At 51.7% G+C, this 27401-nt stretch overlaps 1 protein-coding gene and 1 pseudogene across 3 annotated transcripts in view; one reads left to right on the top strand and one right to left on the bottom strand.

Moving 5' to 3' along the window:
• The window catches only part of ZC3H18 (zinc finger CCCH-type containing 18), a 51150-nt gene that overhangs the window by 21232 nt on the left and 2517 nt on the right, over nt 1–27401 (bottom strand). For 2 of the 3 annotated variants that reach the window (XM_060000609.1, XM_060000610.1), the window contains exons 2-7: nt 23008–23597; nt 15300–15384; nt 5023–5171; nt 4637–4729; nt 3665–3822; nt 947–1064 (exon numbers count right to left, since the gene is read on the bottom strand). In XM_060000609.1, coding sequence (XP_059856592.1) covers nt 947–1064; nt 3665–3822; nt 4637–4729; nt 5023–5171; nt 15300–15384; nt 23008–23583 — 1179 coding nt within the window. In that variant the 5' untranslated portion in view covers nt 23584–23597. Of the gene's footprint in view, nt 1–946; nt 1065–3664; nt 3823–4636; nt 4730–5022; nt 5172–14509; nt 14582–15299; nt 15385–23007; nt 23598–27401 lie in introns of all 3 variants that reach the window. The other variant, XM_060000611.1, reaches the window with a different exon arrangement.
• Nucleotides 5577–6435, top strand: LOC132416908 (proteasome subunit beta type-6 pseudogene; annotated as a pseudogene).

Genomic DNA, 27401 nt, shown 5'->3' with positions numbered 1-27401 from the left:
CGGCGAGCGGGGGCTACTCTTCATTGTGGTGCGCAGGCTTCTCATTGCGGTGGCTTCTCTTGTTGCGGAGCACAGGCTCTAGAGCGCAGGCTCAGGAGTTGTGGCACACGGGCTTAGTTGCTCCGCAGCATGTGGGACCTTCCCGGACCAGGGCTCGAACCCAAGTCCCCCGCATTGGCAGGCGGATTCTTAATCACTGCGCCACCAGGGAAGTCCTGCTAACCTGCTTTTAACAGATCTCTTCCAAGTGGCAGCTTCACGCCAAAAGCATACAGTCAGAGACTCAGAGACTGAAGCACATATATTCACAAATCTACTACATCTCAGAGAAGCACCAACAGCAATGGCTGGAAGTGGCCCAGGCAGCCAGCGCATGAGGCGGCACGACCCGTAAAGGGTGGTCCTAAGGAGCCTGAAAGAGTGATGTGCTCAAGAGGGCGGGACACACCCCTTGCCGCTGGCATCAGTCACCCAACCAGCAGCTCCGGTGAAAAACAGGGCAAGAGCACAGACTAACCCAAGGAAGAATCTGTTCAAATCACCACAAAGTTAGTCCATGGGCCCGAATTAGTTCTCCACGAACAGTCAACCGGGGCTTGAAATGAGTACACCACGCCCACACAATTAAGCTCATATAAAGTCCTATAAATAAAAAAGGAATGATTTTAGGGCTTCCCTGGTGGCGCAGTGGTTGAGAGTCCGCCTGCCGATGCAGGGGACACGGGTTCGTGCCCCGGTCCGGGAAGATCCCACATGCCGCGGAGCGGCTGGGCCCGTGAGCCATGGCCGCTGAGCCTGCGCGTCCGGAGCCTGTGCTCCGCAACGGGAGAGGCCGCAACAGTGAGAGGCCCGCGTACCGCAAAAAAAAAAAAAAAAAAAAAAAAAAAGGGATGATTTTAACGGGTCCATCAGTGAAGTTCTGACCCGCACACGTCAGCCCACGTACCCGGTAGTTATGGTACGGCTCCGCTTCTGTGTACTGCACCCGGAAATTCTCGTACTGCCCGCCACGCCAGAACCGCTCTATCTCATAGTCGTAATAAGGGTCTGCATAAGGCTCAAGTCTGGAAAAAGAGCAAGTAAAAGTCAAGCTTATCACTTAGGAATATTAATGCAAAAACATTACATGAGATATATGCAAAGATTCAGACACCACATTAAAAAAAATAACACACCACCATTGCAAGGCTGAGTCAATATTAGAAAATGAATATACTAAAAAAAATCACACACCTACAGAGAAAAGTCACAGGATTACACCTACAGATGATGAAAACGTTTGTGACAAAAATCCAGTACCCCTTTCTCAATGAAAATAGGAAGTGATCCTTTCTTAACGTGATAACATGTTTTATGCACTTTAGAACTAAAGCCAGCACCTTACTTATCGGGAACAGGGAGGCATTCCCGTTAAGATCCGGACGGGCTGAGGAAGCCCAGTGCCTCTCAGGCAGCCCACCCGTGTGCTGCAGGCACCGCCGTGGTCAGACTACAAGGAGACCCCAGAACCACCTCAATCTGCACATCAAATGATGCTGTACACGAAAAGCCAAGACACGACGGTGAAGCCGATTCAAGTGGCAAGAGGAGCCCAGTAAGGCAGATGCGGAGAACTTAACATACAGAAACCAACACCCTTATGTACAAAGATAATAACCAGTCAGGAGACAGAGGGTACAGAAAACCCCTCCTACCCTAGCAAAAAGAAGGAAACATATTTAGGAACAAAATTCATTTAATCAGAAACGTGCAGAACCTATGTGCAGAAAACTTCAGCACTCTTGAAAGACACAAAAGCACGTGTGAATAAATGAGACCACGTCCTTTGTCTTTGGAAAGGACGGCTGAACATCACCAAGAAGTCAGTTAATTTACAAAGCCCTTTGTTAATTTACACATTTAGGGCAATCCCTGTAAAAATGCTGATGAGATTTCTTTATGCAGCTAGACAACTGATCCTCAGGTTCACAAGGACACCGAAACAGGTAAGACTAGCCAAGAAACCATGGGAAAAAAAGAGACACACCCTCCGAGGGACTTCTCTGGCAGAACAGTTGTTAAAGACACCGCGCTTCCACTGTAGGGGGCACGGGTTCCATCCCTGGTAGGGGAACTAAGATCCTGCGTGCTGCACGGCGTGGCCAAATGATAGAAAAGGAAAAAAAGGAAAAAAAGACACACCCTCCGCGACCTCACAACATCACAGATGGCCCGGCCCGTGAAGAAACAGACCCGCTGAATAAAACAGGAGGTCTGGGAGCAGACCCCTGTGCGGGTGATAAAGGTGGGCCTTCAATCACAAGGACAGGACAGCTGACTAAGCCCTGGGAAGACGCAAGAGGAGGCCCCAGCTCCCACACACACAGACCCAGAGGACCTGCACGGGTCCCTGACTCAAACCCTGGGTGGGGCGCAGGGAAGGGAAGTGTACACCCGGCAGCAGATGGCCCTGGAGGCTGTTCCAGGGACTTCTTGGCTCCAGACTGACCCTTCCCGTTGGGTAAACTGCTGGGGGAAACAGATGCCCAGAGCTTGCAGAGGTCCGAGGCCCCCACCAGGCCACGCTGCGTCTGTGTGGCCTGCAGCGGCTGCTTTCTGGGAAATTTCTCCCCCAGCACTTGCGGGGTGCTGGCGGGGTGACCCGGGCTGCTCTACCAAGTGACACAGCTGTTTCTCATTCCCAACAGCCAGACGCCTTCCTGACGCTCCCAGCCTCACACTGCTCAGGCAAGCACTGGTGATCTTGGAAACGCAGAGCCAACCCTAGGGTCTCTTTCTCAGCCTCTGACTGTCGTTTCGCTCAGAAATCGGTGGTTGTGCTTTGTAGCAGCAAACCTCCATGCACGGCGTCACTGTGAGGTAAGACGATGCTGGGCCGGCCTGCTCAGGAGAGGCCTGGCCCGCTCGGTCCTGAGAGGCGAGCGCGACAAAGCGGCACCTGCCCCGGAGCAGACGTGCTGGGAGCCGAGGGCTGCACCTGGGACGCTACACAGCTCCTCAAGAGCTGACAGGTGTTTCAACCGCATGTACTTCTGCAATTTGTTTTAAAAGACCAGTGATAGGGCTTCCCTGGTGGCGCAGTGGTTGAGAGTCCGCCTGCCGACGCAGGGGACGTGGGTTCGTGCCCCAGTCTGGGAAGATCCCACATGCCGCGGAGCGGCTGGGCCCGTGAGCCATGGCCACTGAGCCTGAGCGTCCGGAGCCTGTGCTCCGCAACGGGAGAGGCCGCAACAGTGAGAGGCCCGCGTACCGCCAAAAAAAAAAAAAAAAGACCAGTGATAAAATGCCTGGAGGAAACAATGAAGAAACCTGCCATACTCCCGGATTTTAGTGACAAATTTCACAGCTTTTCCTGGTTCCTGGGGAACTTGGGGAAAAGTGGGGAGGACATTCACGGGGCCCCAGGGGCTTTAGGAGCAGCTGTAAAACCTCTCCGAGCCACGGAGCTAAAGCATGTCCTCCCCAGAAGCAAAACAACAAGGAAAGTCAGCTGCAAACTGCCTGAAACGCTCCTGGGGAGGCCATCCTCAGGCTGGCGGGTGGACAGGCCCCAGCGCGCCCTGGGTCACCTCGGCACTGCCGCTGTCCAGAGTCCAAGCCCCACGCAGCTGGGGACACCAAATTCTCTCTCAACAGGGAAGGAAGAGGCAGAGCCGTTCCTTACGCTGTGTCTCTGACATCTCTCGTGATCCGATAGTTCCAATCTCGGAAAACTTCGTTTTCTTTGTCAAACTCCCGTTCATCTTCACCAATGGTCACCGTAAACCTCTTCTCTTCAAAGTCAGGCTCTTGTTCTTTTCGAATAGTTGCTTTTTTTAAAACCTACCATTTTAAGAAGAGAGAAGCCAACACCAGTTACTGTTAGGAAAACAAAGGGGATCCTGTCCCGACTGACCCCGGAAGCCTGGGCTGGAGTGGCAGGAGAGCACGACCGAGCACTCATTGGGGACATGCCTAAGCTCCGCGCTGGGGGTGGACACGGGACCCCACGCACCCTTCTGGGGAACGGGAGTGCCCCGTCCCTGCAGACACAGTGAACCCTGCACTCCAGAGCTCACCCAGGTCTGGGAAGAGGTGACAGAGTGGTGACTCCCTGTTCCCAGTACTGGCACTGAACCAGGGGGCTCCAGACGTGCCCTCAGTGGGGAGGCAGGTAGGTGCGCTCCGGCCAGGAGAGGCACCGGGAGCGCGTCAGGGCTGGGGGCGGGGAGCGTGTGCCGAGGGCAGGGACAGCTTTGCTTCAGTCTGCCATCGCCCTGAAGGGAAGGCAGCCCCAGAGCCAAGAAGGGTAAGCCCGGGCACCCGGGCCGGGTGCGGCCTAGAGGGCGGGGGGAGAGGGGAGGCCGGTATAGCACCGCTTCTCCAGGGACAGGACGGCTTCTCCAGACGCAGAGGCCGCAGCGGGAGCACTAACTCTCTGGGGAGTGCTGCCAAGGGGCCGGGGGCTGCAGCCCTGGCTCAGGCACGGCTCGATGCACTGCAAGCCCCAGGAAGACCGTGGGCCGTGTTCCTGGTGGGGCCTCCCTGGCCGCCTGGGCTCGGTCATGCCCTAGCAGGCCTCGGAGAGACAGAAATGCTAGTTGTGCGCAAGGACCGCCACTAGTTTTCTTCTCGGGTTTTCTGCTGATTCCGTTACCTCCTTTGCATGCCGGAGTCCTCGTTCCCAAGCACTCTCTGTAGGGGGCTCTGGAGGGGGTGGAGGCAAAATTTCATCAACTACTGGCCCACCCTGTTAAAAAATGAGAAGGGAAAAGTTAAGAGAGCAAGCAAACTTTAAAATCTATACAGAAACGGGGGAGCAAACACACCAAGTAGAACACCAGCCGGCTACTGCCTGCTCTCTCCTCCAAGCCTCCCTCCGCCCAACCCAGCTGCCCTGAGCCTGGGGGAACCCTACCTGGAGACCCCAGAGCAGCTAGAAGGCGGAAACGCCTGCCATACAAGGCGTATTAGCGTGTTTTGAGTCAGAGGGTCACAGAGCTTAGGTGTGATTTGCTAGCAATGAAAGAGGTGTTCACGCACCCACGGGTTGGCAGGCATCAGAGGGTGAGGTCCGAGAGGCGGGGCACCGTTGGGCGGGAAAGGTTCGGCTTTGGTGATGAGGGAGTAGTTGCCCTTGTCGTTGACTCCAGGGTGTATAAACCTGCAGTTCATGCCCCAGGTACAGTTCCCTACGGAAATAAAAGCCAGGTCAGAAGGGGCGCCCGGCCCAAGCGCCCAGGTCAGCTTCCCCCTGCTCCCCCGGTGCTGGGCCAGGCAGCCAGGCAGCGGGCCGAGCGCGGTCGCGGCCACCCCATGAGGCCACAGCAGGCAGGCCTGGAAGGTCTGGGACTGTCCTGCGAGCGGCACCTTCTAAAGGGCTCCCGCAGGGCCCCTGTCCCACAGTCACCATAGGAACACTTCATTTCCCCTGAAACAGAGAAGCCCGAGAGCGCCCTGATGATTGGGATGGCCCTGCCTTGGGGTTTGCTGCTCAGGACACACGCGCCCTGGGGAACCTGCAGGCGCACCGACAGGGTCGTTATTCTGACTCAAGTCTGTCCGCACTGAAACGGAAATCAAGCAGAAGCACGAAAATGACCAGAATTCTGCGCGTTCATGCCAGGGTGGCCTTCACCAGCCCTGCACATTGCATTCCTCCCACCAAACCACTTCAGGCTATTTCTGGTACTTAAAAAAATGCGTTAGAGAGCACGGCCAGCACCAGCCTGGGGGCCTGAGGCCATTACCCCCGACTGGGAAAACCGAGAAGTCTCAACAGGGACCACTAGCATGGCCGTGCAATTTGAAGGGGGCGTGGTTCTAGGAGCCGACTCCAGAGCAACCACTGGGTCGTGCATCGCCAATCGAGTGACTGACGAGCTGACCCCTATTCACGACCGTATTTTTTGCTGCCGCTCAGGCTCAGCAGCTGATACCCAGGCAGTAGCTGACGCAGCCACTTATCAGCTTGGTTTCCACAGCATCGAGCTGAATGAGCCTCCGCTGGTACACACGGCAGCCAGCCTCTTTAAGGAGATGTGTTACCGATACCGAGAAGACCTGATGGCAGGAATCATCATTGCGGGCTGGGACCCCCAAGAAGGGGGGCAGGTGTATTCGGTACCCATGGCGGGTATGATGGTAAGACAGTCCTTTGCCATCGGGGGCTCCGGGAGTTCCTATATCTATGGCTATGTCGATGCTACCTACCGGGAGGGCATGACCAAGGAAGAACGTCTGCAATTCACTGCCAATGCTCTCGCTTTGGCCATGGAGCGGGATGGCTCCAGCGGAGGGGTGATCCGCCTGGCAGCCACTGCGGAATCAGGGGTAGAGCGGCAGGTACTTTTGGGAGACCAGATTCCCAAATTCACCACTGCCACTTCACCACCTCCCTGAATCCTAGGATTCTAAGATACGACAAGAGACATCCCACACTGATGACAAAATTCAATAAATAGTTTGTCAGTGAGGAAAAAAAAAAATGCGTTAGAGAGAAAACACATAGACAGCAGTGATAAATTGGGTGTTTATACTTTATAACAAAGAATTAAGAAGGTCAACTTTTAGCATTATTCAGCAACAGAACACCAAGATTATTCAAGAAAACCACTTGACTTTCCAGCACGGGAGGCAAGAAGTCTACATTTTCAAATCAATTAGTGAGTGAATCACTTTTTTAAAATTTAATTTTTTGAATAGGTAATATGTATATAGGCTTAAAAAATAAATATGGCATACAATATCTAAGTGGTTTTAAAAACATTTTCAGTTGGTTAGCATGAGTTAAACTGTAAGCCATCTTTTAATGTATATTCACTTCTAAACATGATATTCCATTTGAATGTTTCTGTCAACAAAATACGTTTTTTCTTGTATCATGTAAATTAAAGAGAAATAATCACTTGGTATTTAAAGAAACACTAAATTTTACCTTTTAAACATTATGAATATTTAAACTTGTATTAAAACCAACTTAATAATACAATGCTCCAAATTAAATATGAAATAAAGTATGCTTAAAAAAATTGCTTCTCTGAGAATGCAAAAATAACCAACTAACTTTTTAATTTCTAATAGTGTTTGAGAGATCACATATAAGTCAGAGCCTGGGACATATATACTACAGGGGGTTCAAAATCCCAGAGACTCAGAGAGTTTCAAAGAAAAAAGACTATGCAGTCATATCTCTAAATAAAGAATTCCAAAACATCATATACTTCTTCAACGCTTGACTCTTATAAACTCATGGCATAGTCCACACTGCTTATGTAGTTAAAAAGTAACAAAAGCTCATTGTAGAAAACTGTAAGCACAGAAAAGTATTAACAATGTAAACCACAGCATTTCTATAATTTTTTAAAATCTAAAATAAATATGTGGGTAGCAGATAAATGAGTATTTGTGATTCTCTGTTCTTTTTGCGTTTAAAAAATTTTCAAAACAAAACAAAAACATCACCCCTGAGCCCACTGACAAAAAGAGCTCCTTCGTTTGTCATGCTGGCAGGGGAGCGAGGAGGCGCAGGTGGATGAGCAGAGCTGAGACAGGAGGGCGAGAGGCAAGGGCAGGGGCATCGCCCTCGAGACGCCCGCCCCCGGGCGCCCGCTCCCAGAGTGCTAAGGTCCACACTGCATGTGTCTGGGCCCCTGGCCTCCAAAGGGAAGGAGGAGACTACTCCAGGAAGAAGTGTGGGCAGTCTACACATGGGCAAGGACAGATGTCCCACACCTGCAGGCAGGAAGAGCAGCAAGAATAGTGTAATCCCACCAGCCTTTTGGAAAGTGAATTTTTAATTGTGCAGAAAAAAGCCTGGAAGGATACACCCCGAACTGTTAGTTTTGACTCTGTCAGCACATATTACTTTCATAATATTTTTTTTTCTTTTGCGGTACACGGGCCTCTCACTGTTGCGGCCTCTCCCGTTGCGGAGCACAGGCTCCAGACGCACAGGCTCAGCGGCCATGGCTCACGGGCCCAGCCACTCCGCGGCATGTGGGATCTTCCCAGACCGGGGCATGAACCCGCGTCCCCTGCATCGGCAGGCGGACTCTCAACCACTGCGCCACCAGGGAAGCCCAACTTTCATAATTTTAAAAAGCAATTTGTTTGGAAAAAAAAATTCTCCAGGAAATGGAAGCAAAAATAGATCTACTGGTTTAAAAATTGTATAGTCTTCTGCTTCTAAATGAAACTTCACAAACACAAAATTTATGTGGATTGCAATTGTGACTGGATGACTAAAGAGTCTTACTATTCTGTAAGGACTCTGCGTGGACAGGGATATGAGCCCAAAGGGAACAAGGAGAAAGGATCTGGGAGTTCCCTGGTGGTCCAGTGGTTAAGGACTCGGCGCTCTCACTGCCGGGGCTCGGGTTCAATCCCTGGTCCGGGAACTAAGATCCTGAAAGCCTCGTGGCACGGCCAAAAAACAAAAAAAGGATGCAGCGTGGCAGTATGGTGCGGGGCGCGGTGAGGCACGGGCATGCAGGTCAGCAAAGGCATCCAAGTGCTCAGAAAGGTACTCAGTGATGTTCCCCCATCTCCAGGGCCCTGCACCAAAGGCAGTGGTCCATTTGTGGGGATCGATCGATCAGTCAATCAGTATATCCAGACCCATTTTTTTCCTGGTTGTATGATACGCTCTGCGTTGAGCCCTGCTTTTCTTCACTACACAATAAATATACCTACAAAAAAGGAACCTGCAAGCTCAAAAGTAACAAACCCAAACTCTACCAGTGAAACAGACACATCCACAGAGAAAGCCTACCTGAGTCTCAGCAGAAACCAAGGACCGGAACACAGAGACGACAGGAAAGGAAAACACACCACACACAGCAGCCCAAGGAGCCCAGCTCGCTCATGGTGTGAGGGGAGCAGGAAGTGCCTGTTTCTGCGGGCACATGTGCGAGCGTGGCTGCTGGTGGGTCCAGAAACACTACAGACCTTAAAATTCTGACTGCTGGTCTGACCGGCGTCAGCGTGGCGCCTCCAGATGGCATTCTAAGCCGCATGTCACCACATCTGCAATGCGTCCCACTGCGACAGTGGAAATAATTTTACTCTCTCTCTAGTTCCCATACAAAATGCTCGCTTCACACTAGAATTTTAAACAAAGACTTTCTTATTTCTAAATAAGACATAGTGGTCTTACTTAAGTATTCTTTGGTCCCATTTCCTGTTAGTCTGAACAACTCAGAATAAGTAACAAATATAGGGATTGTCGAAATAAAATAAAGAAGTTTAAAGTGCTTCATGGTTTTTAAAAATTACTTCCTAAAAGGAAGGCAGAATATATAAAAATCAAATAATTAAATCTTAAAGACCAACCCAAGATCTAGAAACGCTTATTCTAACAGGCATAAAATCCAATGAACTGTCGCATACAAACTTTTAATGAAAGAACACAAAAAACTCAAGTACTTTCCTATTTCACAGAGAACGGTGAGAGACAATTACAGTCATACTGAGCAGTATTCTGAGATATTTTAACTTCTTAAGGAAGACAGTCATTACGGTAGCTGAAAGAATTAAAATAATTTCTGCGTTGCTTCTCTGTGAACAACACAGGCCAGTGGTTCTTGTAACCTTTTGGTCTCAGGACCCCCAAAGAGCCTCTGTAATGATTAGATTTATCGATATCTAATAACTGATTATATTAATTGATATATTTATATTGGAAATTAAAACAGAAAATTTGAAGACATAAAATATAACGTATGTAATTTTACGTTAACAATAGTTGTGAACATAAAAGTTTTATGAAAACGTTTTGAGAATACGTAGCGATAGGAGTAGCATTATTTTCCTTTTTGCAAATCTCTTTAATTGGACATGAGAATGAAAGCCAGCTGGGTTCTCACAGACAACTGTGCTCTGCACCCCATCTGCTGTGCTGGGTGGCTTCAGAGAAGGAGGTGCAGCTGGCCTGGGGACACCCATGACAACCTCTCCAGACACTGTGTGTCCTCTGAGGCTCTGTTACAGCGAGCTGCAGTCCTATCACTGAACTTCTCCGACTCCTGGGCGGAGGTCCACCAGTCCACCTTGAACTGTGAATGGCTTTCTACCCAGGTATGCTTTTGTGACATCACGTGACGGTCACCTGGAAAAGTCAGCAAACCCTGCGAAGCCGTCAAGTTCTCCAAAATTCTGATTTTCACTTGAGAGCCTGAACCTTACCATTAGCACAGTCACTGCCTTGGTCTCTTGGGTGTCCTGGAGGAGACTTGGCCGTCTGGGCTCACAGCCACCCCTGGCACACCCTCCCTGGAGGCGCCCCTCATGCCTCAGTGTCAGCAGAGGAGCTCCGTGAGCACTTGTAGTTTCGAAAAGACACACACTGAGGGGCCGTGGTGGGGTGATGGAAATATTCTACATCTGGACTGTGGTGCTGGGTGCACAACTTGGTAAATTAATAAAAATCACTGGACATTTAAAACAGGCAAATTTTATGGCATTTAAATTATACTTCGATAAAGTTATTAAAAAAAAAAAGGGGGCGGCTTCCCTGGTGGCGCAGTGGTTGAGAATCCGCCTGCCAGTGCAGGGGACATGGGTCCGATTCCTGGTCCGGGAAGATCCTACATGCTGCAGAGCAACTAAGCCCTGTGTGCCACAACTACTGAGCCTGCGCTCTAGAGCCCGCAAGCCACAACTACTGAGCCTGTGTGCTACAACTACTGAAGCCTGCGTGCCTAGAGCCGGTGCTCTGCAACAAGAGAAGCCACCGCAGTAAGAAGCCAGTGCACCTCAACGAAGAGTAGTCCCGCTCGCCGCAACTAGACAAACCCTGTGCGCAGCAATAAAGACCCAACACAGCCAAAAATAAATAAATAAAATAAATAAATATATTTAAAAAAAGACCTAGACCCAAAAATAAAGTTTAACTATGAATCTTCCTGCTCTACCCCGGATGTCATTTCTCGGTGCACATACAGGGGGCGACACCTGCCGACTGGCGCAGTGTTAGTGTCATTAGAGCACTGACCTCAGGGCGGCCCTGGCTCTCAAGAACACACCTTGAGACCTGCTGCTTTAAACACAAGAGGATGCAGGGATTAAAAAATGGGCAGTAGGGACTTCCCTGGTGCTGCAGTGGTTAAGAATCCACCTGTCAATGCAGGGGACACGGGTTTGAGCCCTGGTCTGGGAAGATTCCACATCCCGCGGGGCAACTAAGCCCGTGCACCACAACTACTGAGTCTGCGCTCTGGAGCCCGCGAGCCACAACTACTGAGCCCGCGAGCCACAACTATTGAAGCCCGTGCGCCTAGAGCCCGTGCCCCGCAACAAGAGAAGCCACCGCAATGAGAAGGCTGCGCACTGCAACAAAGAGTAGCCCCCACTCGCCGCAACTAGAGGAAGCCAGTGCGCAGCAACGAAGACCCAACGCAGCCCAAAATAAATTAACAACAAAAAAAGGGCAGTAAACATTTCTCAAAAGAAGATACACAAATGACCAAAAAGCACATGAAAACATGCTCCACATCACTAATCATGGTGAAACGTAAATCAGAACCCCACCTCACACCCACGATGATACTATCACAAAATCGGAAAACAAGCGTTGACGAGAAGAACCAGAACCCTGTGCTCAGTGGTGGGATGCAAAGCGATGCAGCCAATGTGGACAACAGCAGAGTGGTTCTTCAAAATGTTAAAAACACAACTACCACCTGACCAGCCATCCCACTTCCAAGTATATACTGAAAAGATGTGAAAGCAGGGTGTCAAAGAGATGTTTGCACACCCACGTTCACAGCAGCATCATTCATAATGGCTAAGAAATGGAAGCAACCCAAATGTCCACTGATGGATGCTGGGTAAGCACACTGTGGTTCATCCACACAGCAGAATGTTATTCACTCTTGAAAAGGAAGGAAATCCTGACACCTGCTACAGCCTGGATTACCCTCGAGGACGCTGTGCTGAGTGAAATACGCCGGGCACAAATGGACAGATCCTGTGAGACTGTACTTCCATTAGGCACACGGCGCAGTCAAATTCAGAGAGACAGAAGGGAGAAGGCAGAGGCCAAGGGCTGGCGAGCTAGTGTTTAATGGAGACAGTTTCAGTTTTACATGATGAAAGGAGTTCTGAAGATGGATGGTGGTGATGGCCACAACGTGAATGTACTGAATGCCAATGAAATGTACACTTAAAAACGGCTAAGATGGTACATTTTATATTGTGTATTTTACCACAATTTAAAAAAGGGAAAGAAAGAGGGAGGGAGAGGAAAAGAGAGCAGGAAGGAGAGGATACAGGAGGCCTGGCCCACAGAACGGGCTGGGTGCTACTGACGGCTAGGTAATCAGAGACCCAAAGCAGAAGACTGTTCAAAGAAAATGCTATTTATGCCTTTGTGGATAGAACTTCATGTCCTGATGACTCAACCTAAATATAAGACAGGTAAAAATACACCATAAACAAAGTATTGGTGTTTTAAAACATTTCAGTTTGTATTCCTAAGTACATTTTGTTGTCAATGGTCACAAATATCAACGTGTCCATCTGGGCAATTTAACAATAAACCTGCAGATCACAATAACAACAGAAATATAGCTGACATTTTTTAAAAAGCATTTTCAAAGATATAATTTACATATCATAAAATACCCCCATTTAAACTGCACAGTTCAGTGGGTTTTAGTACATTCACAAAGTGGTGCAACCGTTGCCACTACCTAATTCTAGAACATTCCATCCCCCAAAAGGAAACCCTGTACTCAAGGGCGACCCATCCCTCTCTGGCCTAGACAATAACTAACCTACTTTCAGTCTCTATGGCTCTGCCCACTCTGGACAGTTCCTGTAAGTGGAACTGTACAATATGGGGCCTTTCGTGACCGACTTCTTTTACTTGGCAGTGGCCTCAAGGTTCAACCGCGTTGTAGTATCAGGATGGACCACATTTTGTTTATCCGTTCACGAGCTGATGGACACTGGGGTTGTTTCCACATAGTCACGTAGCTGTTTTGTCTATGCTGCTAGTACGAGTCTTTGCGTGGCTTACGCCTTCATTTCTCCTGGATAGACACCAGGAGGGCAGTGGCCGGCTCAGAGAGCAGCTCCGCCCATCACACTGAGCAGGCTGTGCCCAGGGCAGCCACACCGGTTCACGTTCCCACCAGCTGGATATGAGGTTCCATTTCCCCACATCCTCCCCAAACACGAAAAACTTCGTTTTATTTTTAAAGTGACTCTCTTGCTACTGGAGAGAACTGAAACACGTTCATCTCAATTCAACACCAATCTTACAAACTGCAGGTAAGCAAAAACATTTACATCCAAAACCTTCTCATAACTAAGAAAAAGCAGGATATATTCCAGAACACCCTCCTTCTGTACTCTATCGCATTATTCTGTAGAATAAACAAACAGTATGGGGAAAGGTGACTAAATATTACAAAAATACATTCCTGAAACAAGCTACGGAACAGGCCCAATTAAACTGCCAAAAAGGCCACTTACCACTAGCTTCAGACTTTCCCACTGCAAAATGCCTGACCCACTGGTCTCACTCCCCGAAACCCCAACTGGGCGCTCGGTGTGACCTGGAGGCACCTCCCCTCCTACTGTGACCTGACCCCCCCCGACGTCCCTGGAGAGGGCACCCTGTCCTCGCCTGTCCAGGCACCTCCCGGTGATGCTGGCCTGCAGTACCACCACCAACTTCGCTTCATGGTGTGTGCGCTTCTGGGGCTAAATTCCGGGAAGTACTTCAGCAGTGGGACCCCAAGCACCTGGACCAGAGCCTCTGTGGCCTCAACAGTGGACGCTGCTGCCTCCTGCCCTTGCTGCCACGGGGGCCTCCGGCTGGTCGTGACCGATGGCCAGATTCCTGAACCACACGGTTCGTGGACAGCGCTAACTGGAAATGACTGCAGGACATATACGGGTATGCATGCGTGTTTGTCTCCATCATTTTACTCCAGAAATCCCAGAGATGGGCTGACGTCATTAGGAAAAAGAAGTCTTCGTCTTAAGTTTAAATTTTCTGAAATAATGACACTTAAAATACCAAAGTCTTTGAAGACCTGTAACAATTTACTCTCTACAAGGTACTGCACACGTATCTGCATCCCGAGGGCGGCCACGCTCCCGTGCCACGGGCACAGTGCACACGGAGCCATCGCGTGGCCGTCTAACTCAGACGAGCCGGACTCCCCCACTCGGCAGAAACCAGCAGCACAGAACTGGCACGGCCAGGAGGACACGGCCCCAGCACGCGCTGGCCGGGGTCCCGACTGTTCCTGTGCACCCGCATCCTTGGTCACCTCGGGACAAGGGACAGGATTGTTCGAGGCCACTCGTAGGACGGGGCTCCACCGCCCCCACGCCCCCACCCCCCGTGCAGGCAGCACGCAGCTCCCGTGGGCCTTGCCATGGCCGCGCTCTGCCCTCAGCGTCTCCCCCTTCCCCTGGCTTCACAGCAGTATTCTGGATCCAGGAGCAAGGAGTCTGGCCTCCGGGGCAGGGGGACTGTGAGGTACTGAAGAGATGAATATGGTATATTTTGTACCTTTAACCTGGCCTCTGAATGGTATGGAATTTGATATTGGTGAAGGAGGAGTGGACAATGGTGTCACAACATCTGGAAAAGAAGTACAGGAAGCTCTTGTGAACGTTAGGCTGCATGGGTGGGCTGGGTCACTGTGCGAGGCATCTAGGGTCAGCACAAAACCCAGGGCAGGAGAAGAACACCTTCCTGCCATGCGAGGGAAACGTGCGATCACAGAGGCACAGCAGACGGTGCCGTGACACATGTCTTCCCGGGCTTGAGGGCCCACTGCTCACCAGCCTTGTCACACTGCCACTGTCACAGCTACTGGACTCACTCCGTCCACTTTTCAGGAGGGAGGGGCCTTGCTGCCTTCAGAGGCCGACCCTCTCTATTTAGAAGTCCATTCCAAATGAAAGGTATGCCTCTGAGACACCCTGCAGAAAGTGGCAACTCCCCTTACAGAGGTGGGAAAATGTCACAAATGGTGGCTGGGGCATTTGGCCTTATAAGAAGGACCACTTAGAAAGAGTTAATATTGTCTACAGTGAAGATACAGGTCTGTGCTAGGCAGGTGGGCCTGGCATTCCAGGGTGAAACGAGCAGGCTGGCTCCCCTCCGAGAGAGGCGTTAGAGTGACCAGGAAAGGCCCACAGCTGACATCGATGCACTGCCACTGCCGCCACAGACCGTCACTGCCAGCCCTGAGAACTGCCCTGCACGGGCCCAGGGCTGAACCACCACCGCAGTCCCAGGAAAAGCCGAGGCCACACAAGCGGGCCGCGCAAAGGCCCCTCACTCAGACAGTTACCTTTCATGAAGAATCGGCAGGTGGGACGAGGCCTCACCTTCCTGTCACTGGGGTCCTTCACTTCACCCTCCTCCAGGTCATCATCCTGAAACAGAGGACAACGTGACTTGAAGAGAGACTTGTCTTCATGAGGGGAAGAGGCAGGAGGGCCATCTACCACCACGCATGGCCTTCACTAAACCAGAAAAGGTACTGTCACAAGACTCAGGTCCTGGCCCCTCACGTGGCCAAGTTCACGTACATTTTCCAAACCTTAGGCTGCTCATCCACACAATGGGGGTCTCTCAAAGCTTCACCCACAGAAGTGCAGCATCACACAAGACAAAGAACATTCTGTGAAGCACGTGATGCACGATGAAAAGCAGGGCGTCATCATGTTTCTCTTAATTAGCAATTCTGGGCAGGAAATGGCTACACTTCAGGTTTTTAAGATTTTTTACATTTAAACAAAATTTATGCCCTTTAAATGAGACACTTTCTCTAATTTAAAAGTCTGGGGTCAAGGAGGAGGGAATTTAGGCGACTCAGGTCAGCGAGCGTATCCACCTTTAGCTTAGACCTGGGCCCTTCTCTTCTGGTTCTTGGTCCAGAGATCCTAACCTTGGCTTTAGAATAATGCAGGAGGGTTTAAAGACCACAGCCCGGGTGGGTCTCTCCCCCAGGGATTCCAAAGAGCAGCCTCGACTTGGACCACTGCTCTGCACCCTCCTCAGTCCCCACCTGTGCCCCTGAGACCCCACTCCGGAATCGCCTCCAGCTTGGGCGGGTATCCAGCGCCCTGCTAACATAGTTAAGTAGGTAAGTCCAAGATGGAGCTCCTCACTGCCCCCCACCCCGCCCCTCGGGTCCCAGCCCACTCCAGAGCGCCCTCATGTGGTCAAAGCAAGGGATCACAAGCAGGGCAGAGGTCTGGGAGTCACCTGGACCTTTCTCTCCCCACCTCCTGCAGCGCCACTCTCGTCCAAACTACTGCCCAGTCCCACCTGGCCTGGGGACTGCTTCCTGATGGGTGTCCACACTCCTGAACCCTTCCACATGCTCCCCACAGTGCCGTGACCTTTGCAAGTCTGGCCTGACCATACTCTTGCCTCTCTTCCCCGGCATGTAACTCATCTCATGTCCAGATCGCAGCTCGAGTCCCCTTCCTCAGGGGCCCCCATCTCCCTTCACAACCGGTTCCACAGCCCCCTGCCCCTGGAGCACGGGTCCCAGCCGTCGTGGCTGCCCAACCGGACCCTGCTTTCTGCTCACCACGGGTCACTGCTCCAAGCACAGCGTCAGGCTCAGAGTAAACAGCAAGTATTGATATTTACCGAATGAAGAAATACTGAAGGCAAACCCTAGATTTATGATGACTTATTTTAAAGCTTAAATATTGGTAAAATTTTTGCCTTAAAAATAGCAAGTTATTAAAAGGCATTTTATAACAAAAAAGAACAGATGCCTCAGAGTTATATCCCTTAAAAGAGAGAGTCAACAGAATCTTTTAGAGAGAAAAATTAAATAAGTTATTCCAGGATTTTTTTTTAAAGGTCCCGAGAATTTATTCATCTTATAACTGAAAACCTGTACCCTGTGAACAACACCTCCCCATTTTCCCGACCCCGAAAATGATTTCAGCTTGAGGAAAATATGCTGATTTTATGCCATCTGGCAGAAGCCCCCGCCCTTCTGGTCTCCCAGCCGTGCTGTCCTCTCACTACTTCCCTCCCGGCATAAGCGCAGTGTGCTATTACCTATTACACAGGAGCTCACATCTAAGGTGAGGCAGGTTCTGTTTGTTCTCATTAGAAAAACAAAACTCTCTTGAGAGGTCAGAACTCATTCAAATCTTCTGCTTCGTTTGGAAATCAATGCACAGGAGTTGAAATGATGAGTACAGAGTGACTGCTTTTCAGAAATGAAGATTCAGTCAGTGCACTAGATCGGGTTAAAGAGGTGTCTGCAAAGATGTCACTCTCAACATGCACAAGAGCAAGGAGGAGCCAGCTCCCTCGCTCAGACGGGGAGCGCTCACCTGAACCACGAGCCACGAGGGAGCCCTCTGCGGCTTCTCAGACGCCAAGCAGACGAAAACATCCACAAATCGCTCAGCAATCGAACACCCGCAAATGCCGACTAACCACTCACTTAGTACAATGGCCTTTCAAGTGCTGGACAAACAAAAGGAGTTCTTAAATCTTATGAAGAGTTCCCCGCAATTATGGCTCAAGAAGGTCTCTGAAGCCAGACTCCCAGCGCTCAGCGGCTGGACAGCCGTCCTGTCAGGTCGTGGCTGTACCTGTCAGGTGGGAATTGTGACGGGCAGCCCCTGATCCCGGAGCCAGCAGAGAGCAGAGGTCCAGCAAGAAGCAAACTGGCGCGTATAAACAGCTAAAACGGCACCAACAACTCACTCAGGGGGTGAGTACCAGGCCCTCCACAGTTTACAAATCTAGCAGAACCACGGCAGCATGTCCTTGGGGTGAGTGTGCACAGGGCGTGGGGCGCAGGGCAGCGTGGATCACGCCTGCCGCCATGGCCGTGGACACGGCCCTCCGCCCCAGCCGTGCTCTCCCCCGCTGACCCTCCGAGCACCCAGAGCTCCCACCGGGGCGCGAGTGTCATCGTGACAGAAAAACCCCTCAGAGGCGACGCGTCAAGACGTCGGGTGAGGGGGCATGGGTGACTTTCACTCTCTCCTTTGTGCAGGTTTTTATTTTCCTTAAAATGAAAACAAAACCACAAAGCCTATATATGACCTAAATAACAAAAAGAAGTCATTTCCCACCCATCAGCTCCACAGTCTCGGCAGGCAAGGAAGCAAGATGCGGCACGTGCCCTGGAGCAGAGGCCCAGGCACCCTCCGGGCCAACCAGGGGCTCCCCGAACCCTCAATTCTGTACCTGTGAAGTGGGCTAGCAATTCGGGTCTATAATCCCGCATTCACACCCTTTGGGGCCAGAGGTCATGTTCTGGCCTCAGAAAGGCGATCGGGTGGGTGGAGCGGCGCCTGGGACGGACAGTCTTCCTCCTGTGAGGGGACCAGCTCACAGCGGGTAAATACAAAACCACAAACGGCCTCCACGGGCTCTGGCCAGGTGAGCTGGCAGAAGGAGAGCTCTCCCACCCCAGAGCTCTGCGCTGCTCTGCTGAGCAGGGACGGTGGCCCGGGCCCCTCAACCGCCCCGAGGGAGGCGGCAGGCCTTACTTAGTCCCTTGCGGCCAGGCCGCCATGGCTGCTTCCCCGGCTCCCACCAGGGGACAGCGCTGTGGACGTCCCCAGATCCCTAAGCCCGAGGGCTCACCTGCCTGGAAGCCCTTTGGCAGAAGATACTGTGTGTCCAGACGCGAAAGGAGCAGGCAGATGTGAACAGGAGAAAAGACAAAAGACCGCCTGCAAAGAAAATGCCTCCAAGTATATCTGTCTGTGGCTGGGCCCAAGGAGTCATGTGGCCCGTCCACTCGGGGCGCGCCCACCCCACCCCATCTCTGAGCGCGCACCCTATCAGTGTGACAGTCACTGACGAAAGGAGGAAGGGAACAAACTACGCCACGCTTTCCCAAGGGGATGGCACACTCCAGGCGGCTGAAGTTCTGTCAACCAGATGACAAGAGAGATATAAAAGAGAACCAAGTCCATAAGCGGAGGAGGCAAAGGATGGACCAAAGATGGAAGGCCCTGAGTCTGTCAAGGTGAATCACAGAGCCACGAAGGAAGGGGTCTGTGTGCAGAACTCAGCAGGGCTGCGGGAGTGAGCCAGGCAGGCCTCACACGGCCGCGTGCTCTGTCTGCCTGTCCTAAGCGTGGCTTCCTGCACAGGTGAGACCGCTGACGAAGTCGAACTCACCCGCACTTCAGCTGTCGGTTGCCGGGGACCCTCGGCCCCCCTCCACAAATAAACCAGGTGCTGTAAATAGTGGGCCCACGATCCTGTTTGCAAAATCGCATCCCCACTGCAGCAGGGCGTGGCACTTCCAGAAAGGCCTTTGTATCTGAAGGCAGCACACCAAGACATATAAAAGTAATTCAAGGCCTGAGTTATAAACTACGTGCTTCAGACAAAAGAATGTCAAAGGTTTATTGTACAAACTGATGTCACTATCAAGGAAACCACTAACAGAGCAGGAAAGCTGGGGAGGGTGGGGGTGACTCCCCCCAAATCAATTCACCTGTCCCAGTGACCCAAAATCTACAAGGGAAAAAAGAGGGACAGTGTACCCCAACAGGAGAGAAGAGTGCTTCTCAGTTAAAAGGAGGATAAATCACAGGGCCTTTGAGACGCTTCCACTCCGCTGGCCGTTCCCAGCAATTCAGGCCTGGAGGCTGAGGGGAGACGGGCAGCGAAGTGCAGGAGGGGCCCTGGAAACGGTGAGCCTCTTCAAAGAGTCAGCGGGGCTGCGAGACCCCTGCCAGACGTGGAAAAGCTCAGGGGCCTCAGTGAACGCACTTTTGAGGTGTGAGCCAAACTGCCCTTTTCTTCTGCATAATAACATCCAGGTAGCTCACTTCTGATACCAAAAATGTGCTTGAAAGCAATGGGGAAAAGGCCCCCTGGGATGGATACTTTCCACTTGGACCAGAGGCTACTTGGCACGGATTTAAACTGAAGGGGACCAGGCCAAAGTCCTGTCAGAAGCAGGCTGCTCATGGACCCAAGTGCACACCTCTGGCTCCCTGTCCATCTCGGGAGAGAAAGATACAGGAGTGTGTGCTTGCGGGAACGTGGGGCGAACTCTCTAGCCGAGATTCTGACGACGAAGGACGGACGGGAACTGGGATGCAGAGAGCAGAAGCGAAGCAGCAGTAGTTTTTCAATACGAGCTAATGTGTGTCTACACTGGGTTCTTCCAACAGCGGCTAGTGTGGGTGCTGGTCACCCACACGCAGTGCCTGAACTGCCTCTTTATGCGAATGGCTCTCTGGTGTAGACCTTCCACCCACTGCCACCCCCATCTCAACGGCACTCGACTTCAACGTGCCCCAAAGCAGCTGGAGTTCGCCCGTCTGCTGAGAGGGCAGTTACTGGCTGCCTCCAAAGTGCCAGGTCCTGGGAACAGAGGGGCAAAGCCACGCAGGTCCCAGACTTAGGGAACTTGTGTCCTTGGAGGTGTGGGCACGGAAGAGCAAGAGAAACAAACACACTAAGGACCCAGTCAATTCAGACTGTGGAGGCCCAGCAGAGGCACCGAGCCAGGTGTAACAGAGTCGGGGGCAGGAGGCAGGGCCTGCAGAAGGGAGCAGACATGGAAGGAAGCCAATGGTTAAAGGATGGGGAGGAGCCTGGAACACAGGTGCGCTCCCATGAGGGCCCAAGTCTCCATTCATAGTGCCCACTCCCGTCTAGGCCTGCCTATCCCTGGGGGGCGATGGGCTCTGCCCTTCCCAGTTACACCCCCAGCGTGTTACAATGAGCCTGACACACTGCAGGGTCCGTGGGGCTGTGTGTGGGAAGGGCAGTGCCACCCCGTGGCTGAACGAAGCTGTGCTCTGGTCCCAGCAGCTTGCGGGTCCAGTAGGGCTGTGAGGCCCTTGCGAGAGGTGCCAGGCAGGCACAAGGCAAACCAAGCAGCCATCTAGGATCAAGTGGGCAAGAAAGTCAAACTGGATTTCTAGTTCACCTGCTGTTTCTGGGGGAAACCAGCAAACCTCCAGACGATGGGTGCTTTCCCGGGCCAGCTCAGTCAACCCAATGTCCCATGCCGCCACATCTAAGTGCGGCAGGAAAGCCCGGGGGTGCGATGACGGCAAGGCCCCCCGGGACCTGCAGGGAGACACCTACCTGTCCACATATGATCATGGAAAGGCAGGAAGGTAGATGAATTTTGCCGTACAGCTTATTCAACAGTTGAAGCAAGAAGAGCTTGCAACTGGTCCTTTCTTAATGGGAAACAGACTGCCCAGAACGCCGGCCACAGCACCCCAGTCATCAGGAGCCCCTCAATCCTTGGTGGCAGGATGCAGACGTGGCTTTTCTCTTTGTAAACTGAAAAACCAAACTCACGGGCAACCTCAACCAATGATTTCATCTTCTGCCCAAAATGTTGTCCAAACTGATTAACTGGAGTCTCATGGCATCTCCTTTTCCTCTGGTAACCCTGTGGTCAAGGTGAACTTTCCAGATGGGAAAGGAAGCATAGCTGGCGAAACCTAAGAGCGTTCATAGATAATGTCCCGACAATACCCTTTTAAATGAGTACGGTATTAATAAGTAACGGCTGCTAATTTAGGAGACCATCTCCTACACTTAGTTGTGAGAAGATAAAAGATCTAAAATTCTAAGCTTGTAACTACATACACGATCTCGGAACGCCCCACAAAGTTCTGCTCTCGTGAACCAGAGTTTGAGAAGCACGGTCTTTGTGACGCAGCGTCCATACCAGCTGTCACAGGAGCCTGGCACTTCGGGCGAGCCTGGGTTATGCACTTGACCAGCCCCTCCTCTCTCGGCGACCCAGAGCGGTTCCGAGGCACTCCTCACACCTCTCGCCACAGCGACTCTCCAGTGAGCAGAATCTCCTTTGCGGGATATTAAAAGCCCCAGATCTCGTCAGTCTGCTCCGTCCCTCTCTCAACCCCTTTTAGTAAAAGCATTTCTCAGCAGGACCTCAGGCTCTGCCCCCCACAGACTCAACTTCTTAAAAGATCGTGACAGAAATTCTTTCAACAGAATCATCTGTCATAAAAACCCAACCTGCGCACAAATAAGATGATTATTACTGGGTTCCTTGTCCTTAATCTGAAGGCCAGATTAATTTAAATAAGTTATAACAATGTGATGGCTTGGTCAAAAGCCAAAGCGTTCTGACACACAAGCCCATTGTACCCAGTCCTGAGGGTCTTTTTAGGGACACTCCCAAAGAAGTCTGGCCTAGCTGTGACCCTCAGCAGAGAAGAAGGGCAAAGATAAAAATGCCTAAAGTAATAGAGGAAGCTGGAAGGAAGTTTTTTCAGGCTCAAGAACCTAACAGGGGACCTCCCTGGTGGCGCAGTGGTTAAGAATCCACCTGCCAATGCAGGGGACACGGGTTCGATCCCTGGTCTGGGAAAATCCCACATGTCGTGGAGCAACTAAGCCCACGCACCACAACTACTGAGCCTGCGCTCTGGAGCCCGCGAGCCACAACTACTGAGCCCACGTGCCACAACTACTGAAGCCCACAGGCCTAGAGCCCGTGCTCCACAGCAAGAGAAGCCACCACAATAAGAAGCCCATGCACGGCCACTTGCCGCAACTACTGAGTCCGCACACCTAGAGCCCATGCTCCGCAACGAGAGAGCCAGGGAATGAGAAGCCCATGCACTGCAACAAGAGTAGTCCCCGCTCGCCGCAACTAGAGAAAGCCCGCGTGCAGCAACTAAGACCCAGTACAGCCAAAATAAATAAATTTATACATATAAATAAAAGAACCTAACAGGAACTGAAATCCACAATGGTTCTAGTTGAATACTAACTCAAATATTACTTACAGACAGCAAAGAAAAAAGCAGAAAATTACTGCTTGTTTAAAAAAGAAACATCTAGAATTTTAACGCAATCCAACCAACAGCACCAGATGAGTGAGGGTCCACAGGACTTCTGCCAGCTACCGAATGGAAGACAGTTTTCTGACTGTAGCCCACATCCCCTGATTTCGGCGCTCCCTCATCACCACGGCGATGGCTCCCAGCACACGCCTCCTGTCCCCCTCCTCCGGGGTCGCTGCCGGCTCCGCTGGGCATACTCACGTCGATCTCTCCGTCGTCGATCTCTCCGTCGTCATCCTCTTTTCTTTTCTCCTTGGCGGCCTCCACGGGCTCCCTGTCCTCCACGCCGTGGACGCCCGCCTTCCCGTCCTCCCCGGGAGCCCCTTCTCCCCTCTCCTCATCATCCTCAGGCCCGGCCTTCTCGGTGTCGTCCTCGTGCGTGGCGGGGGCAGGCTCCTCGGGGACCTCCTCGTCGTAGTCTAACTCGTGCTCGTCCAGGTCCCTGGTGACCGACGAGGCCTCGTCCCTCAGGTCGCTGGTGCGGTCTTCCTCCCCCCGGTCCCCCTCGGCCCGCGGGGGGCTGGCCGGGCCCCCGCTCAGCTCCGGAGCCTCAGAGTCCCGGTCCTCCTCGTCGGAGCGGCTCTCCTCTTCCTCCTGGCTCAGTCCCGGGGCGACGTTCTCCTCGTCCTCCGCGTCGGAAGCCCTCCCCCCAGCTCCATCCAGATCCTGCTCAGACCCACTTTCCCTCAGGATGTCATCGTCCGAGAGCCCCTGCTGCTCCTCTTCTTCGTCCTCTGGAGAGCGAGGGTCCCGGTCAGGGCTCTCGGCCACATCCATCGGTACCCACGGTTCTGCAAAACAAAGAGAACACACACTCACAGCATCCAGAAAGGGGCCAGTCAATCTCGCGCCGGTCTGCTGGGCCCCATGCTTGCCTCCAGCCTGCAGGAGGGCTCGGCCCCGCCCGGCTCCTCCACACCCCAGATCCCAGGCCACAGACCACCGGCACCGCACCCGAGGCCCCCGCGGAGCCGGGCCGAGCGCGCGGAGCTGTGTGCCGGGAGCCTCACGTCTGGAGCCACCGGGTAGCGAGAGAGCCGGCGTGCCCACCTCAATACAGGGCACCCCGACTGGTTATCAGACAGTGGGCAAGAAGACGGGCATTGCAAGCGACAGCTTTTTGGGTTCGTAAAGTAATTACTTGTGAAATTCAGGAAAACGTGCATTCGGAAGGAGGTGGCAACAGTGAAGGCAGCGCCTGGCCTCTTCCGGAGTCACCCGCAGGGTCTGGAACAGAAACCCGGCCTGCCTTTGAGAGCCCCCAGGACATGGGCCATCTCCCGTTCCTGCACGTCTCTCCAGGTCAGGCCGTGAAGGCCGCCCAGAAGGCCTTCGTGCACTCTGATTCTCGAGAACCACTGTTCCAGGACAGGCAGGTCGTGGGAAAGAACTCTGGCAGAAAATCTTACATATTTAAGGAGTTTCTTATATAAAAAGACCAACAGTGTCATTTTAGAAGATTTCATTTCTATTTTTACTCACTAGATTTAATTACAAAGTGACTATTTTCTGGTTTTCCGACCCCAACGTGCAAAGATAGGACATTGTTCCATTGGTTCTAAACGCAGGTTGCAGAAGGTGGGTTGAGACGGTGTGTGCATGAAGTCGACACCAAACAGCCTACAAGCAAACATTTACCGTCCGCCACGCGACAGGTAGCGAGTAACCACTAAGCTGGTGTGAGACAGCAGGGACAGTGAAGGGTTTCATGTTCACTCGATTCTTCAAAATTTTTTATTTAAAATAATGTATGCCCCAGTCATGCTACTTGGTACCTCAGTGAGATCTGGAAACGCACAGTATATTTACATACTTTATATAAAATTACTTTATGCATTTACATAACTAAAAATTTAAAGTGTATCTTTTAAATTTATACCTTCAAAAGGAGAACCTATGTTTAAAGGTGCACATACCAAGAGTTGGTATCTGAACCCACAGTTAAAAACAGTTTTGTTTTGTTTTTTTGCTGTTAATGGAAATTGTTAAAATTCAGCAAACATGAGGACAAGTTACTTAAAATTCATCACTTTATAAATAAAAAAAATGGTTAGCAGTAAAAGAAATTTACAAACCAACCAATCCATTCAAAGTCACTTAAAAGTAGACAGCTTTGAAAATGATTCACTTTTCAGTCTTCTAACTACGCTATCCAGAGGTAGGACTACTGGAAAGAATTATTAAAAAGTTAGCCCTAAAATGGTGCATTTTGCTGCCCCGTGGCTTCCTGGCTTCCCTGTGCAGGGCAGAGCCTGTCACCACACACATCACCCCTGCAGCCCAGGGCAACGCGCAAGGCGAGAAGGCGACCGCGGACAGGGCCCGGCACCCGCACCTCTTCCAGACAGAGCGCGGGGGCCTTGGGGCAGCCAGTCAGGGGCCAGTGGCAAACCGGCAGCCTCCCCGCTCCTTGGCTAATGACATCAGTAAAAACTGGAGATTTTCCCTTGTGTATGACGCCCTATGCCTACCCTTGTACAGTTCTGATTGCATTGTATATAACGAAACCTCCCCACAGAAGGGCAGGGACTTTCATTCCCCAGCTGCTCAGGCTGGCACCTGGGACCCTGTAGGCAGGCCGTCACGTGCAGCTGGTCGCTGAGCCTCAGACATATCCCTACTAGAAACCTGACAAATTCTGATTCGCACATCATACAGGCTAATGGCAACCTTGGGAACCAAGTCACCTCTGAAATCAATCAACTGGTAATCAAAATTAAGTGTCCCCTTACACTAGTTTAAAATCCACAAAACTGATACTCTAGCTTTGCAACATATTATCCTGTTCACGGCACAGAGGCTCCCTCACTAGTAACTTGATAGCAGCCCCTTCTTGGGGCCCAGGTGCCAAAAGGTTTCATTGTCATGATTAGGTCCAACCAAACTGCTCTTCTATTCTGGCAAACTTCGATTTAAATCCTAGGGGAAGAAATGGGAGAGAGAATGCCTAACTTCAACTATATGATCAAGCAAGTGGGCCATGTCTTTCTGGGACACATGGAACAGGGCACACAGTGTGGGCTTCTGAGTCAGAACCTGAATCCCGGCGCTGCTGCTCCCCAGCTTTAGGGTCTTGGGCAAATTATGTAAACTTGCCAGACCCCAGTTTCTTCATCTGAAATACGGGGAAACAGCACCCGCTGTAGAAGTCGTTGCGACACCTAAATGAGATCAGCCTGTTGGCTTCCAATACCCACACCCCTCTCCCCACCAGCCTGCGGTCAGCCTCCTGGGTGCTCAGGAAACAGCCATCCAGCACACGCCGGATAGTCACCTGTGCACGACCACGTGAGCGATAAGATCAAGTCCCCCACCTGCTGAGAGACCACTACTCCACCAGGCACTCGACCCAGCTCCTCGCATCAACCCTGCAAACAGGCGCTGCCCCGCTCACAGAGAAGGAAACCAAGGCCACATGGCCACGGGGCGCAATCGGGGCTTGCATCTCTGAGCGGCTGCCGGAGCAGGTGCCCAGGGCTGGCGCCGGCCCGATGCATGAAACCAGCTCCTGCTACCTGCCCAGGGGCTAATCCCCACCTACCGCCCTTGTTTCGACAGGAAGATGGGACCCAAGCTCTCACTGACTTTACACGTTCTTTTTTGGAACAGAGCCCTCACATAAGTCGGGGACTTCTACTGAAGCAGTACCTTTTGCCTGTCGTTCTTTTCTCCCTTCTAAAGGTCTGTGCTGATCCGCCTAGGTTGCTATCTTAGCCCTTCTAGAACCAAAAAGACACATTTTCACGGAGATGGAAAAGTAACTATATGATCCATACAGACTATTAAAGAACAGTGATGACCATATGGGATCAACCTGTGACACCAGCCACTTATTTATTTTCAATGTGTCTAAAGCTTGAAGCTTAGGCACTTACGCGAAAGGTGGATCTCATAAAGAAGCCCTCACAAAGGCGTACACTTCTACACCGACACCACGGGAAATGCTGCCTCCGATTCAAACCCTGAGGCTGCTGCACTGCGTGTAAACAAGAAGTACTTGCGGAGCCTGCACGCCCCCCGAAGTTTGTATTATGGAATTCACTTCAACCTTCCAAGCACACAGCTAACTTCCCTCCTCTCACCGGCCGTTTTCAGTGCTGACCAGAAGGTGGTAGAGTGAAAGGCCCTGTGTGCACCTGTTCTTACCGGGGAGGACTAGCGCTGTCAGCCTTCTGGGCAGCATGGATTGCTCCGAGAATCTGAGGAAGGGGATGGCTCCTCTCCCTAGAAAAACCTGGACATACACAATTTATCCCCCACTTTCAGAGTTCAAAACCTGCTGAGGTCCACCCACTGAGCACTCCTGCCCTAAGTACGCTGTACATTATTCCACTACATACCCAAACTCGCCACACCGTATACCCCAACTATCTGTTTGCAAAGTCTGTTGGGAGACCCCCCACCCCCGGCCCCATGAAGGTCCTGAGTGGAAGGGCTCAGAATCACCTGGGTTCTCCGAGCTCAGCAAATGGCTGGCACTTGGTAGCAGAGCTACCATGTAACTTATTGTCTGAACTTGGGGGCGTGTTTGAGACTGAAAGGGGGCACTGTTAACCATTACAGCAGGCATGAGCCTGGCTGTCCTAAGCATACTG

This window comes from Delphinus delphis, chromosome 20 (genome assembly GCF_949987515.2).
Source record: "Delphinus delphis chromosome 20, mDelDel1.2, whole genome shotgun sequence".
In the NCBI taxonomy this organism is placed as follows: domain Eukaryota; kingdom Metazoa; phylum Chordata; class Mammalia; order Artiodactyla; family Delphinidae; genus Delphinus; species Delphinus delphis.
This window is presented reverse-complemented; position numbering and strand designations above follow the sequence as displayed.